Source organism: Talpa occidentalis, unplaced genomic scaffold (genome assembly GCF_014898055.3).
Source record: "Talpa occidentalis isolate TD23 unplaced genomic scaffold, MPIMG_talOcc4v2.1 talOcc4.3, whole genome shotgun sequence".
Classification (NCBI taxonomy): Eukaryota; Metazoa; Chordata; class Mammalia; order Eulipotyphla; family Talpidae; genus Talpa; species Talpa occidentalis.
The window spans coordinates 83753076-83770585 of NW_023603184.1; the positions used below are offsets into that span (position 1 = coordinate 83753076).

Sequence of the window (17510 nt, forward strand, 5' to 3'; positions counted from 1 at the left end):
AAATTGACTTGGTGCTAACTCAGACATTTTGTATTTTTCATAAACATCTTTTGATTCATTTTGTAAACTTGTTCCTGTGATGTATGTAGGAGATAGGTATTATTTCTAGACAGTACTAAGTATCTCATATTTTTGCCATCATAACAAGAAATGGTAGTATGAAGTTAAGGAATAAAACCCTTTGGGTGCTTTTACTCACATTTCTATTCTTTTACTATTCATTTATTGATTGTTAAGTTACATAGACTATACCTCATGTATTTATAAAAAGAACTGTGAAAGTGGAAATGGTGTTAATACCACATGGAAGTTGCTCTGGTTATTTTTTTCTTTGCCAAAGGGAAGTGGAATATTAAGAAAAAACTTAGTCTTTAGCAGAGAGGAGCAAACAAAGGCTTTAGCTTTACTGCTTCAGCCCTGACAGCTCTGTCTTTAAAATGTTTAAAAGGACTGGCTACCTGCACCTAGGGTCCTTTTCCCGTATCCAGCCTTACTCTGCCCCTAATTAGTGGCAGGTTGCATTTCCTGCTAGAATTCCAAAGTGGAATTCCATTACAATCAGTGTTGTTTGAGCACTCACAGGCCAGCAGTTCTTTTTTGTCAATTTTTGGTTACCCTTGAGGTAGTAGTGAGCCACTCTTATATTTAACATACTATTTATGGTGTGTTAGGACTCTAGTAACAAAGTTACACAGATTTTCCATAGACCTGTTATTTTTGTTTTTTGTTTGTTTGTTTTTAAGATTTATTTATTTATTTATACAAGAACCGGGGTACAGGCCAGATCCGAGGGAGGGTGAGAGGATTCACCAGAGACAGAGTGGGAAACAGAACAGGCAGACTGACGGAATACACTGCTGAGGGGAGCAGCGGGCGTGACAGGAGAGGTCTGCCGTGCCATGTGGGACCCCTGCCGGCTGGCCGGCCGGGATCGAACCAGCACTGCAGAGGCTGTGGACAGCTTCACAGCGCTGCACTCAATCACCTGCGCCACCAGGGGAGGCCCGATAAGCCTGTTACTTTTGGTGCACAATTTTTCATGCATAGGATATTTTAAAGAAATATATAATAGTAATGTCTGCTAATAATTTAATTGTAGTGTACTCTTTAAATATTAGTGAATAGCTCGTTTTTTTTATCAGTTCATAAAAAGAAACATTTTAGAGATAATTGTCACAAAAATTACAATTTTTTTGTACTCACAAGCAACTGAATATTGGCTTTATTAACCTACTTAAAACTAGCTGGAAATGTTTAGGACTGCAGATAAAGCAAAGGAAAAAAAAAATCTGCTTTAGAACTCAAAACTTTGAAATAAATTACATTTTCTCTCATGAAAATTTTTTTTGCAAAGGTATTTTTAAGTCAATACTCTTGATTGTATGATTGCTGGTGACTTACATGATTAAAATAAAAAGGTCAAATTAGTGTAAAGTGAATACCTGTAAAATGAAACTGGAATTTTACTTTTTTCCTCTCCTGCTTTCTAATACTTCACAACTTTGTTCTTCCATGACTTACAGGAAATGTCATGTTTTCACATCTTTGTTCCATCACTAACATTCTAGTAAGAATGGGGAGGGGGCTTACTTTTTAACTTTGCGTTTATTGTATCATTGGACTTAATTGAAACTTTTACAGGCAACTACCTTTAAATTCTTTATTGTTGTACTTCATATTTCTAAATTGTAGGCTAATATGACTATCTTTGTAAATTGTTTTAAAATTTTTATTTGTTGACTTGTGACTTTTTAAAATGAATATTTACTTTTTTCACTTCTTTACTCAGCATGGTTTCCCTGGTTCCATTTTTTAGCTATAATTACATTATTAAATCAGTATTCAGTGTATACAATATAATCATTCTGCAAATATTAATAGCTGAAAAAAGTACTTAATGATTATACTTCCTTTTTTGCTTAGGTTTCTATTTTCAAATGAGATGATTTCTTTATCTTCCATATGCTTCTTTTTCTTTCTTTTTTTAAAAAAAGATTTATTTATTTATACATACAAGAATGTGGAAGGTGAGAGGATTCACCAGAGACAGAGTGGGGAACAGAACAGGCAGATTGACTAAAGTGCACTGCTGAGGGGAGCAGCGGGCAAGTCAGGAGAGGTCTGCTGTGCCATGTGGGTAGCTCCCTGGCCGGCCAGGGATCAAACTCATGCTGCAGTGAGCTTTATAGGTTGTGTCTTAACCCCCTTTGCCACAAAGAAGAATCTATGCTTCTTTTTTTATGTTCCTTTCATTAATTCACCACACATTCTCTGGCAGAATGTAACTGTTAATATGGTCAAACAATGAGATAATCTATTTTTTTCCTTCTCTGAACTTATTTTTCTAGAGTTATTGGTTCATTCTGGACTGGTTCTTCTTAACCTTGCTGCATTGTTGTCATTGATCATCTTTCCATCTCTCATATGTTAGTTTCCCCAGAAGATTTCCATGCTTCCTTTTAGGTTTACTCATTTCTAATGGAATACACGTCCCATTGGCTTTCTAAGGAAGAGTAGATGCTTAAAAGGTGAATTTTTTTTTTTTTTGAGGCCTTGCATATCTGAAATTATTTTTTATTCTAACCTCATACTTGATTGGTAGTTGTCAGGGTAAAGTGTTTTTAGGAAACCTTTATCTTTCGTATTTTGAACATGAGTCCATTGACATAACTTCTAGCATTGCTATTGAGAAATGTGATATTCTCTGATTTTTGTTCTCTAAGTGTTCCTTTTTTTTTTTTTTAAGATTTATTTATGTATTTATTTATACAAGCACTGGGCACAGTCAGAAGCGCGGGAGGGCGAGAGAATTCACCAGAGCCAGAGCGGGGAGCAGAACAGGCAGGACCGAGGTACACTGCTGAGGGGAGCAGCGGGCGGCAGGAGAGGTCTGCGCGCCAAGTGGGACCCTCCTCCAGTGGCCGGGGAGCAGCTGGGGATCAAACCAGCGCCTCAGAGGCCACGGGCAGCTTCGCAACCCAGAGCTCAACCGCAGCACCACCAGGGAGGCCCTCATTGTTCCTTTTTTATGTAAAATCCTAATTCTGTTGTTGTTTCATGGATGCATTGCTCTCTGAGGATTTATTTTCATTCTCCTTACATTATCTTTTTTTCCTTTGAGTTTCTTTGTTTTTCTGTCATTTCTTGAATATCTAGATTACTTGACTGTCTATATTCATATTCAAGTAAGGTCATATTTTTTTTTTTAAGGGATTGATAGATTTTCCTATAGAAGAATTCTGTCTTACTCCTAGATGACTGACAATGTTTTTGTTTTTATAATTGAATGGGGGGAGGGGTGATGTAGGGAAGTGTGATGTTCTGCATGAGGAGAGTTCATATTTATTCTTGAATTGGTAATTGATACTTATACTTGCCCTTAACATTCCTTATGATCCAGAATCCACAGACTTTCTGATCAGTCTTTGCAAATAAAGCCTTAGTTTTCTGCCATTTTGGGGGGAAAAGCAGTTGTCTAGCTATGAGGGAAAGGGCTAAATTATCCCTATGAAGGTTTTCAATCAGTGTTCCTTTGTCACAAGTTTCCTACCCCCTCTTTCAGAGAATAACTGTTGTTTTCAGCTCCTGTCTTTCTTGCTTCTTGTTGTCCCTTCCCCTTTCATTTTATATTACAATGTTCTCTTGTCTGATAACCCCTGTCTTGATTGATAATTTTTACCTCTTCATTCTCTTTACCTCTGAGAATGTATGGTGTTTGGAAAAATATCTATTGCTTTGCTTTTATTTTAATGGGATTTTGAGATAAATACATGTTTTTCTGCTTTATTTAGCAGCAAGCCATCTGGTTGGTCACATTTCTCTTAGAGGAAATTTTGCCCAGGTATGCATTAAAACCTGGACCATTTCATAGGTCACTGATCTCTCTATGGTTTTTTTGAGTGTCAGTTACTCATCTGTGGTATAGTTCCCTGTGGAATGACTGTCACATGCTATCAAACATGACACATGAAAGTCCATGGTCAGGTAGGCATAGTGATATCTATAAATAAAGAAATGAGTATGTGAAGAGTTCTGATTTCACAGAATTAAGGTAGGGAAATTATCAGTTTTTGTTTTGTTTTTATAAAGAGTTAGAGAGTACTTGTGCCACATGTGCATTGTATCCTGGTTGTGTAAATAACCACAGAGAAAAGGGTGAATGAAATAAACTCCGGGTGTTGAATATGTATAATCTTAGGTGCCATGTGATTGAGTGTTAAGCATAGAAGATATTCTGTAGTTAAAAAAAAAAAAAAAAAGCATAGTCGCTTATAAAATAAATTGTTGAGTATAGCCTATAATGTCAGAGCTTTAGGAGAGCCAAAAATAACATTCCTTTTCTATTTTGGAACTAAATGAGAAATAGGTATAGAAATAACGTTTTATCTTTATTACTAATAAAAGTGGTGTTAGAAAGTGAGCTATAGGTAGATGGCCTCAGTGGACTTCCTAATGTTTAACCTCTGGAGTTTGACAAATGTACTTATTCACTGATTGGCCACTAGCAGAGCAGGCCTCCCATTCAGGGATAGAATTGACCCCTTTGCTTACAATGAAGGGCCAACTAGCAAACAGCCTCTTCAAAGAAAGGAAGGACCATGAGAGATGCACTGGAAAGTATTAAACGGATCAGCTTCTCCTGTAAAGTTCACTCGTCAGCTGAAACCATGCCTTCCTTGGTTGAGGGAGTAAAAGGAATGAAGAGAAGCTACAAGGATTCTTCCTATACTTTTCCTTCCTGGTTATTTGACTAGAAATGTGGGTAACAAATGTTTCCCCTTAAAATAGACTTAATATTTTATTATAATATGTATAATCCTAATAATGCTACAGAGTAATGGACAGTAGTTGGCCCATCCTATGCCTCATTAAATTGCATGGTACTCATTTTGTACCATAGTTGTTTGAATCCGTTTTTTAGTCAGAAAACTTTTTGCCATTTTGGCTCTGGGAAAATTTCTTATTTTTTCTTCCACTGGGTTCTGTTTTTATTATCCATTAGATAACTATACCTGTTAGATACTCACATATAAATATATCTAAGTAAAAGGAAATCTAAGGGCTTTAAACAGTACTCTTTTACTAGAACTAATGTTTGCTTTACTGGCAAATTTTAGGCCAACTCTGTTCTATATGTTTTCTAAGTTATAATCAGTTAACTATTCAAACAGCAAGTTACGCTCACTTCCCTACCTACACAGAAGCTGCCACCACCCCTGCCAGAAAGCAAACAAATTTTCGTGGTTGGGGGCCTCCCTGGTTGCACAAGGGGTTAAGATGCAACCTATGAAGCAATCCGCAGCCACTGCAACACGAGTTTGATCCCCGGCCAGGGAGCTACCCACATGGCACAGCAGACCTCTCCTGACTCGCCTGCTGCTCCCCTCAGCAGTGTATTTCAGTCATTCTGCCTCTTCTGTTCCTCATTCTGTCTCTGGTGAATCCTCTCACCCTCCCTCCCCCACCTCTGGCTTGTACCCCAGTTCTTGTATACATAAATAATGTGTCTTTAGGGGCCTCCCCAGTGGCGCAGCGGTTGAGCACTGGGTTGTGAAGCTGCCCGCGGCCTCTGCGGCGCTGGTTCGATCCCCAGCTGCTCCCCGGCCACCGGAGGAGGGTCCCACATGGCCCACAAACCTCTCCTGCTTCCCGCTGCTCCCCTCAGCAGTGTACTTCGGTCCTTCTGCCTGCTCTGCTCCCCGCTCTGGCTCTAGTGAATTCTCTCACCCTCCCGCGCTTCTGACTGTACCCAGTGCATGTATAAACAAACAAACAAACAAACAAACAAATAAATAAAACATGCCTCTAAAAATAAATAAATAAATAAATAAAAATAATGTGTCTTAAAAAAATTTTTTTTCCCCTGGTTGGTGGCAGCTATCTCCATGGTCACTACTTCCCACATCCTTTTTTTTTTTTTTCTCACTGTGATCTTTCATATACTACAGTCCCATCATTGTTCTTTTTTTATTATTTACTGCTCGGTTGACTTCATCACAGGAAGTCTATACACATACAGACACATGCCCTTCTCATAACTTAATTCTCTTGATCAGCTATATCAAGAGACTTTCAGCCTTCTTCCTGCCTCCTCACCCTCTTTTGGAGGGTAGGGTTGTGAACTGTTTTACTTGTTTTGTTTGGGTGACTGATGTGTGAAACTAACTCTATTTGTTAGATTATTTTTTAACAGGAAAAAACTTACTGGGTTTCCAAAATGTCTTTTTTGTAGTTCTGAAAGAATCTCTTCTTATATTTACCTATTTAATAAATGCTGTATTTATTCAACAGCTTTAATACTTTTTTTTTTTCTTTACATGCCATACAGGGAATATACAAATATGACTAAAATAATTCTGCTTTTAAAGAATTTGTCTTTTTGTCTGGTAGAGGGGTAATCAATACAATATGAGATAAAGAGAGGTACCTATTAAGCACTGTATGTGTTTGGAAGCATCAGAATACCTGTTTTTGAATGAAAAGAGAAATGGTAATATCAGAAAACTTATGATACAGATATTTGCCTTGATGCTGATATAACATTGTCACACCTCCTATCAATTCTCACCATTAATTTTTCTAAACTATATCCTGGCTTTTCTTTCCTCATTCCCTGCCCCACAAGCTGGGGCAATGACTTTTGTAAGAATGAAATACGAAGATAGAGCAGATAAGAAGTGGAGGACCCTGAAGTAAGATTAGGTAAATGTGTAAAGACAGTCATGCCAAATTTGCCCTTGAGGTTTTGAAAACTTGTTTTTAACTTGGAAATTCAGTATGTTGACTTAACTCTGCTTGAATCTTTTTAAAACCTATCTTCCTCTAAAATGTCTGGTAGTTATAACAGCTGTCTGATTTTATTGACTATTTGTTACTACACCCTGAACTAAAGCAGATCATTGACTGCCATTCTATGCATTCCCAAATACAGCATCACTTGTGGAAGCAAGAGTAACTTTAATTGATTATGTAGTTTGTGAGGCCCACCTCACCTGTCGTTGACTTTGATGCAGATTGGATTGACTTTTTAAAAGCATTCTTTTGAACTATTGATAATCTTGTAATAAAAACAGTATACAAGGGGGCCTCCCCTGTGGCACAGTGGTTGAGTGCTGGGCTGCGAAGCTGCCCGCAGCCTCTGTAGTGCCGGTTCAATTCCGGGCCGCTGGGCGAGGGTCCCACATGGTGCACAGACCTCTCCTGCCGCCCACTGCTCCCCTCAGCAGTGTACTTCCTCCTTCTGCCTGTTCCCTGTTCTGCTCCCTGCTCTGGCTCTGGTGAATTCTCTCACCCTCCGGTGCTTCTGACTGTATCCAGTGCTTGTATAAATAAATAAATAAATCTTTAAAAAAAAAAAAAAAAAAGGCAGTATACAAGGAAGAAAAAAATTTTATTTTCAGAAATATTTTAAATGAATCATAATTATTTAGTTATTATTACAAGTTATTATGACAAAATAACTTGTGCCATTAGGTCATCAATAACTTTTCTGACATTAACTTTATTGTGTACTCTGAATCAAATTAAGCACAATAAAATTTTTACAAAATTTTGGGGGTTTTTTGTTTTTTGTTTTTTTTTTAATTTTGGTTTTAATACTCGTTTTGAGATAAAACCACGTAGGGCAATTGTAGCAACTTAGTATGTATAAAGCATTATGTGCGCTGCCTATCCCATAGTAAGTGCAAAGTAAGATTATAAGTATTGATTGATTTATTCTTGTTTTTGTTTTGATTGTAGAGGGTATCACTTTTAAAACAATACAACAAAGTTCAGATTTTTGAGATGTAGTTTTATCTTTAACTATTTTATGTCTATCTATAGTGGTGACTGATTTCACTGAAATTTTCAAAGTATATACATATGTTCCTGTTACTGTGTTATAAGCTGTTTTTAAGAATACCATTCCACATCTGAAAATGCTAGGACTTTTCATACAGTATGACTAGGATATTCATTCATACACTGATATCTTGGCAGTTTTTAAAATAACCAACATGTTGATCATTGGTGTCTCTTTGCTTGCCAGGGCCTAAGTCTTGCATGCAATTGTAAGACATAATTTTGTGTTGAACTTTAGTTTTTTTTTTCCTCCCTTTATGTTTTAAGAATTAACAGATATAATATGCTTAAAATCTCAAATAATATGAAAGAGAACAAAGAGAAATTTTTACTTTTCCTCTGATTCCTTGATCCCCTTTTCCACAGTTCCCTTCCCAGATGTGGACAACTGTTTACATTTCTTGTGTATCCTTTCAAAAATATTCTGTGCATTTATAAGTTCATGTTCTCTTTAGTTTTTTAAAACATATCTTAGTGTTCTATAGACACTATTCTGTGCTTTAGCTTTCTTACTTAATGTTTTTAAAGACCTGATTCCATTCTATATCATATACATACATCATTGGCATTCATTCTCAGTACTTTAGTTTTTCCATGTCTGTACAAACCAATCTCACATATTTTGCTTGTTTTATCAGTTGTAATTCTTACCATGTCACAATTCATACTCCTGTGTATCTTTGTCTCTGTGTAAGTTTATAGCATAAATTTCTAGGAAAGGAATTGCCAAGTTCAAGAGTATGTGTTTCTAATTGAACTAAATAGCAGTTTGTAATTTCTTCCTCAGAGTATTTGAGTCCTCTTTCCCCCATTCATTCCAAAATAATGTATTAACAATTTTTAGATCTTAGTCTGTGAAGTATATTATCTCATTACTCTTTTGTATTTAATCAGTTTTATGCATCTGAGCTTGTGCCTGTCTATACATCATTCCCCACCCCCACACCCCGCCCCTATTTTTTCTTAGTACTTCGTGTGTGTGTGTGTGTGTGTGTGTGTGTGTGTGTTTACTATAAAGTTTCATTAATATTATGAGTGGTATGTATTAGGAGTGAGGCAGCATCCAACTTAATTATTCTTCAAGACAACTTGTCTGTCAAGCCTTTTAAAAAGAATCTGTTTAATTGTCAATAATTTGATATACCACTCCATCATATACTTTGCATTTGAGTTTATTTCTGGATTATTAATTTTGTTCCTTAGCTTTTCATTATGCTGCCAAGCTACTAAGTTGATTATATATCATTTTTCTAGTTGTTACTTTATATTTTAGCACATAGTGTGATCTTTAAAAAAAAAACTACTTTTATTATTAAGCTTTAAATCATATATAAATTAAAATTTTATTTTTTCTTTCACTGTAGTTCCTGAAACCAATTTTTAGAAATGTATTCATGAACCCCTCTTTGATTTTATTGCATTATAATTTATGAGTACTTTATGGTCAAATATAAACCCTGTTTAACACCATAATTTCTCTTCAGTTTAAAGAATTTTTCTTTTTTTTTGTAGCCTTTAATCTAGACAACGAGCAACCAGATTATGATATGGATTCAGAAGATGAGACCTTATTAAATAGACTTAACAGAAAGATGGAAATTAAGCCACTGCAATTTGAAATTATGATTGACCGACTTGAAAAAGCCAGTTCTAATCAGGTATACCTTGTAAAATCGTCTCTTGTCTCACATTTAATCCATTTAGCAGCTTTATTTTGTATTTTCTTGGAATGGAGTGTATATTGCATTTTATTATCTCTTGAATTTGTTTTCCTGACCTTCTAGAATTTCTATTTACAGTATCCTTGAACTGAATACTTAAACATCATTTTTATTTAATGAGAGTATGAAAAGTACTGTTCTGACTTCTGTTGTTTCTACATAAAAATAATATTAGTATAAATATTCTAATGTCTTCTTGAGCGTTTTCATAATGTCTTTGGTGGTTCAGTAACTAAGTTTGCTTGAGGGGCATCTGTGAGGCCTGCCTACCAGTCTTTTTCTTCAATTTTTACACAAAGTAATATCTAGCATACTTTCCAAAGAAGTACAGTGAAAACTGAATTTTCTGAAAATTCAATGTAATTGTCTTGTTTTTTTATTGGAAATGTTTTATTCCCAAAAATATTCATTATAATTAGTGCCCACAGTTTTCTTAGGACTTTGATCACTTGCATCAGATACAGTTTGTTTTCCTCCTGTATATGTAAATTTTCCTAGCCATCTTAGGTGCCATCAGTCTTTTGGTGCTTCTCCTAATTTTCATCATGACTTAGAAAATTACTGATGGTCACTGAAATTGTATCATCAGTTTGCTCTCATCAGTAATGGTTAGTACTGCGGTGAGCAAGATAGGTAGCAGAAGTTCTACCCTTGTGGAACTTAATATCTAAGTGGGGCCAGGATAAACAAAAAGCATGTAAACAATAGGTAAGTCTCCACATACAATCAGCACCATCCTATTTCATTTCTGTTTGCTTAGTGGCAAACTTCTAGGCATTGATACAACTGGCTAGACTTCAGAGTATGATAGCAACTACTTTCAGCAGTGGAAATGAAGGTGGAGGTTTGTCATAGGAACAAGATAATAGTTATTAGAACTGAGTATTAGTAATTCCAAAAGATTGTTCTCATTTTAAGTCCATGATCTGTAGATTTCATTATTTTTCCTTTTTATGGGCTAACCTAGTAATAGGGCAAGGAATGAAGTTTATGGTTAAACTAATATTTATTACACTGGTGGAGAAAAACATAAAAGTTAGGCTAGGCAAACCACTGCCTGTCATTATGTGGAGATGACCACAATGAAGTCATTGAAAACTTGTTGCCAAATGCTATAATTATTTTCATTTCCCATTTGTTTGTGTTGAGTTCTTATTCTTTAAACTGCCATCACCACTGGTCTTCTGAATATAATTCATTCATTCCTTTGTGGTTTTCTTGTCTTCCATGGCCCTTCTAATTTTTTTTTTTCTGACTTCTCTTTTCATTCAGTTCCTGCAGACATCAGGATTTCTTGAAATTCTGTTCTTGTTATTCTTATCCTATGTATTTTGTGATAATACCACATTAAAGAGGGAGCATATTTATGGGTATAATAATACATGTTCTTGTGCCCTTGACCCGTTCTCGATCTCTAGAATTTTCTTTTTTCTCTTTTTATGCTGCTTTTTGGCATCTCCACCTGGATGATCCTTAGGCCTTTCAAGTTTAACCTTTCCAAAACTACTCTCTCTTCATTCCAGATAATCGTGTACTGTGTTTCTTATTTCTCTAGTGACTCCCAAAACTCAGAATCGAGTGGTTTTAATCCCCTTTCCTCCAGTCCCTAAATTTCTAATTCTTGAGTACCTTGACTACTTCCTCTTTATTTCTTCAGTCTTTCTCTCTTTGCCCAAAAATATACCAAGGGGACAGTCCCCGTTACCAAGAGAACCCTTTCATTTAACCCTGTCATTCTCAATAAACTACCACCCTATGTCTCCTCTTTTGGGTCACAGTTAAATTTTTAACAATCACTGTTAACATGATCCATTTCAATTTTACTGAAGTTACACTGTGTAGGATTACCAAAAGCCTCCTGATTATCATCTAGGAGCCTCCTTTCTTCATGAAGTTTGAGAAATACAGTAGGATAATTTTTCTCTTTTCCTAAGTAAACAAGTATCTTGAAATCTTGGAAATATTAAGTTTACCACAAGCCCTTTTTCCAGTTAAATAGTGCTTTCTTCTGTCTTTTAGTAGATGAAGTAGCACAACTTTTTTCTTAGATTATAAAGGTAGTAGGATTCTGATTGTGTGGGCTTTTAATCCTATCACATCATTTGCCCACTCAAATTGATGCTGTAACTATGATGATAGAAATGCAGTGATATTACAAAGTTGTCTTTTTAGGTAAGAATAATGTTTATAGAATGATTAAAATCAAGATCTTGCAATAAAATAAAAAGCTTTATATGTATATATAAAACAATATTAAAAACATCACATGACTGAGAAGATACACTTAACACTGGAAAGAAATGTCAGGATATTTAATTGTAAGTTGTGTATTGAATTCTTATTACCTGAGATATAAAGAAAGTACTTAACAAATAGGCAGAAGGATTTTTTTTTTTTAAGATTTATTTATTTATACATACGAGAACTGGAGTTACAGGTCAGAGGTGCGGGGGCGGGAGTGGGGGTGAGAGGATTCCCCAGAGACAGAGTGGGGAACAGAGCAGGCAGACTGACTGAAATACACTGCTGAGGGGAGCAGTGGGTGAGACAGGAGAAGTCTGCTGAGCCATTTAGGTAGCTCCCTGGCCTTTCGGGTATCGAACTGGCGCTGCAGAGGCTGCGGACAGCTTCATAGTGCTGTACTTAACTCCTTGTGCCACCGGGAGGCCCCCAGAAGGATATTTCTAACAGGAGCAAGAAATGCAAGGGAAGGAAATCTTAAATTTCAGTTTTTACCCCCTGCCACATCCTATGGTAGGAGAGGAAGCAGTATTATTATTTTTTTTTAAAGATTTATTTATTTATTTTATACAAGCACTGGGTACAGTCAAAAGCGCGGGAGGGCAAGAGAATTCACCAAGCCAGAGCAGGGAGCAGAGCAGGCAGAAGGACCAGCTGGGGATCGAACCGGCGCTGCAGAGGCCGCGGGCAGCTTCACAACCCAGCGCTCAACCGCTGCGCCACCGGGGAGGCCCAGAAGCAGTATTATTTTAATTAGTAGTATTACACAAGAAATTCACTACTACTGCTCTCCTGATTGATGAAATAAACCATCTTCCTCCCCACTTCCAGGTTAGATTAAGTCCTTGATTTAACTAGTGAAGGTTTTGAAATTTTGTAGAAAGACCAAACACCTAAGTCACCTATAGCCTCTCACAGCAGTTTCCCTTTGTCCCCAGAGCACATGAGAGCCGCCAATGATGCTGTGATTCTCTGAGCATAAGGTAGAATTTATTAGATCCAAAAAGCTTGATTCTTAATCTACTATTATCCTAGACTTTGGGGGGTTATTCATCATAATTCAAGAGAATTTTGACTATCAGTGGATATGTTCATTTAAAGTTGATGTTTGAGATCACATACACAATGGAATACATACTACTCAGTGATCATAAAAGATAGACTTAATGCCATTTGCAACATGTGTGGAGCTTGGAAGGGATTATGCTAAGTAAAGTAAGTCAGAAGGAAAAAGAAATAAGAGATGGTTTCGCTTATAGGTGGAATATAGGGAAACTGAACAAAGGATCAGGAAAAAGACAAAAGTTACAAACTGACCGTAGATCTGAGGCATACAACAGGGAAGTGTGTGGGAGGGGATGTAAGACAGGTCAAAAACGGGAGGGAAGAACACAAGGGACTGTAGTGATGGTTCACGGGTGCTATGGTGATGGGAGAACCACTGGAACTATACCTGAAAGGAGAAATCAAATATTGTACAAAAATGAACAATGTAAGAAAATATATTTTTTTAAAAAATAAACTTTGTTTGAAAATATTGGCTATTTTAGTTTGATCTCATATTCCAGACTTTTCCTCCTCTTAAATAGACCAAGTTCCTCATCTCTTAGATGCAGTTAAGCGGACTCTTGGAGTCAATGAGTCAAATAAAAAAATTGTCACAGTTTTACTGCACTAAATGTTATTGTCACCTGAACTAGAATACTTGTGTTGATATTGTCAGTGATTTCTCTTCCTATGAGCAAACTGTCTGGCAGCCAAATTATAATAAGAATGCCACTAATTAAGCCTAGTAATCACTATCACTGAACGGGCAGTCCAGATGATTGTTGCATTTGTTCAATGAAGTTATACCAGTGTGAGAAGTTAGATAATATAAAAAAATTTACAGTGGCTCATAACTTCTTTAGATAACCTACAGGTAAACTAATATTTTGATTTCATAATTTTAGCAAGAAAATTTTTCTTTCATTGCCGAGTTCTAGGGAAATAATTCTCAGGAGCTGTCTCATCTTGTTTTGAAAGTGAATCTTCTCTAAAATGATGTAAGAATTGTTAAAATATCAATGCTTTCCAGCCCTATAACTCCACAATCTTTTTCTAAAACTCACTCTAAGTGGATTTGTGCAACCATCCTGCTAAGCCCATCTTGCTAAAACTGATTGACCTATCTGATCTTCACAATGAGCAAGGAAACAAGTGCCCAAATGAATTTTTGAAACTTTGAGATATATCAGTATTATGCTGGCTACATTCATAAAGAAGAAGTAGATATCAAAATTAGATTTCCTCAGGAAACCATCCTAGAACCACTAACCCAGACATTATAGTGTCATTAATAGAATGAATGTTGAGACAAGGATTCAATTCTAGTGTTTAACTGGCTTGGGTAGAGGAATTGCCTTTACATATAATTAATATTCAAAGTTGTGTAGTCTGGAAAGATGCTAAGTTTGTCCTTTCACAATTTCAAAAGAGGCACATTATATATAGTTGCGTGATATTAGAGAATATTCATCTTTTATTTTTGAGGGATATTAAAAGGAACCTATTTTCTTAGTTTCTGTTGAAAAGCAGCACAGAAAGTATTAGACTGTTGAAGCTGTAGATCCTCAAATGTGTGGAATCAGAATAACAGAATTTTTTTTTTTAAGATTTATTTATTTATGCACATTAAGAACTGGGGTGTAGGTGAAAGGTATGTGAGTGGGGGATGAGAGGATTCACCAGAGACAGAGTGGGGAACACAACAGACAGATCTATCAAAATACACTGCTGGGGGCAGCAGCAGGGGAGACAAGAGAGGTCTGCTGCGCCATATGGGTTGCTCCCTGGCCGGCTGGCTATCAAAATCATGCTGCAGTGGCTGCCAATAGCTTGATAGTGCTGTCTTTAACCCCTGCGCCACCAGAGTAACAGAATTTTGAGAGATTCTCTGCATGTCTTCTAGACCAAAACTTGTTTGAGGAATAAGCAAGCCTTCCCAACTCTCACTTATCCAGGCTCTTAAATATTGTAGGTATTAGAATTTACTACTTCTCAGTATTAATTTTTCAATAATATCCTTATTAATAAGTCCTTTGTTAGATTGAATTGTTTTCTGTCATCATATCTGATCATTGTTGGACCTATCACTTTTTTTTCCTATTGATACAGCTGTTGATTTCTCTTTCAGACATTGCAATTGATGACATTTTGTATTTTTCATTTAGCTTGTAACACTTCAAGAAGCAAAACTGCTGTTAAATGAAGATGATTACCTTATTAAAGCTGTATATGACTACTGGGTGAGAAAACGTAAGAACTGCAGGGGGCCATCCCTCATCCCTCAGATAAAACAAGAGAAAAGAGATGGCTCTACCAACAATGACCCATATGTTGCCTTTCGGAGGAGAACAGAGAAAATGCAAACTCGAAAGGTAATGTACAGATTAGCTTTAATTGAGTGTACCTTCTTTGCATTTAAGGCCAGTATTTTTTTCTGCCAGCTTCAGTAATTTGAATACAAATGAGAGCAAATGACATTGTTGAACTTAATCTTAGAAATTTTGCTATTCAATCTGAAGCTAATATGTTTTATGTCAGTTATACCTCAACTTAAAAAAATGGGGTTAAAAAAAGTCTTGCTTTTCAGTAGCTTCTATTGGCCAGTTGTTTACAGTGTTTATCAATGCCCTTTATAAATGTACTTTTTTAAAAAGATTTATTTTATTTGTGCATACAAGAGATCGGGTATAGGCCAGAGGCCTGAGGGTGGTGAGAGGATTCACCAGAGACAGAGTGGGGAATGGAACAGGCAGATTGACCAAAGTACACTGCTGAGGGGAGCAGTGGGCGAGACAGGAGAGGTCTGCTCCATGTGGCTTGCTCCCTGGCTGGCCGGGGATCGAACTCATGCTGTAGAGGCTGCGGATTGCTTCATAGGTTGCGTCTTAACCCCTTGTGCCATCAGGGAGGCCCTGTAAATGTACTGATCACACTTTTAGATTTGCAGTTGAAAGTGCTAACAGGAAATACCTTTATGTACCTTGAAAAGTTTTGAGTGCTTCAGTAAACCATACATACATATGTATATATTTTGCATAGATACAGATATCTATATAACATATCCTTTGATATATATCTCCTTTGGGAAGCTTACAAGCTTACAGCTCCTTTGAAACTATAATTCTTGCAAATAAAAATGGGCTTTACTGCCTCTTGCTACTGTGGAAAGTAGGAAAAGGTTTGTTTTTAAGCTTTTCTGCCAATAGTCAGCAGTAACACAGTGAAGTCTTTTTTTCCTTTTCTGAGTTGCCAGTAATGTCTGATTTCAAATAGATGAACTTGTTCCCATCTGGTTTTCAGAAGCAGCGTGAGCCAGAATTTTAAATAAGAGAAATAGGATCTCATGCTGTGGGATGATATGATATAGAGGAATGCATTATTTCAGAGGAGCTTTCATTCTCTTCCATTTCTCATAATTAACAGTAATCTTTATAGATGATAGCACATTCTCTAACTTTGCAAAATATTAGGAACATAAAAATATAAAAACCATGAGGGATTATAATTGGAGGCAAAACATTTTTCTGTGGATTTCTGTTTCTCCTAACATTGAAAACTTGTCCTTGTCAGCTGTTAATATAACAGCTGTGATGCGTAACAGCTGCCAAGGATAGTATATTTAGGAGAAACTTTTCTACTGGTTAACAAACAGAGTTTCTGTAACTTTTTCATGTATTTCCCAAGTGTAGATTACTTCCCTAACCCAGGCTGAGTTTTCAATTAGCATTTTAGTTAAGTAAGGCAATCTAAGAAATTTTGAGAAAGTTTAACATCTTCTTTAGAAAAGACTAGAATGAGAAAAGCTTGTAAATATTAGAAATCTTTATAAATATGGCCTTACTGGATGTTGAAAAGGAAAGGTTTTATCTGAACCATTGAGAAATGTCATTGATTTAGACAGATTGCTGAATAGACTTTTAGCAATATCTTTTGAAATGGACTTGTTTTAGTGAATGGGTCTTACTTTTTCCTGACTTTCTGATTCTGCCCTTTCTCTTGTCTGTTACGTTCATCTTTCTCTGCGGAGTGGTGTCTTTTCTTTTCCAGTTGTGTTTTTATTCTTAACACCCTTACATATGCACTATTGCTGCTTAAAAATGTCTTCCATGTTTCAAAATGAGAACTGGGGAAGCAGTGAATAATGAACATGTCATAGGTGTTCAGAAGGTGGGCAAGCATGGTAATGCAAAAATGAATACTGCTAACAAAATTTCTCTGCTCCCTTTTCTGTTTCCACATACTTGAAAACACTTACATAGCTAATGCAAAATCTGAAAGTAAAAAACTTATGAAATACTTGCTTGGCTATATAGATTTAATTTTAATTCACTTTACTAATGTTTAATTTGGGAATGCTTAAGTACTTTAGGATTCTTAAGTGAGGCAGTCTTAAGACATTAGCATGTCTGAATGCACTGACTGGGAGGTCTTGAATCAGCATATCTACTTAATGTGTTTGACCTCATAAATACACCTGTTAGCTAGTATGCCTTTTCCCTCTGGGTGGCCAGCAGAAGCAGGAGAGAAATCTCCCAAGGTGGTACTTCTCAGTCTGGTGGACACCTAACAATCACCTTGTAAATATATCAACTTGGTTATAAAAATATTTACAATTCTAATATGCAGCAGTTTGACAACCACTTCCCTACAGATTTGGCA

The 17510-nt window shown here is 36.3% G+C and overlaps 1 protein-coding gene across 3 annotated transcripts in view; it reads left to right on the forward strand.

The window, feature by feature from the left end:
- The window catches only part of EPC2 (enhancer of polycomb homolog 2), a 104019-nt gene that overhangs the window by 59292 nt on the left and 27217 nt on the right, over nucleotides 1-17510 (forward strand). For all 3 annotated transcript variants that reach the window (XM_037523306.2, XM_037523307.2, XM_054699719.1), the window contains exons 3-4: nucleotides 9355-9500; nucleotides 15017-15223. In XM_037523306.2, coding sequence (XP_037379203.1) covers nucleotides 9355-9500; nucleotides 15017-15223 — 353 coding nt within the window. The remainder of the gene's footprint in view (nucleotides 1-9354; nucleotides 9501-15016; nucleotides 15224-17510) is intronic.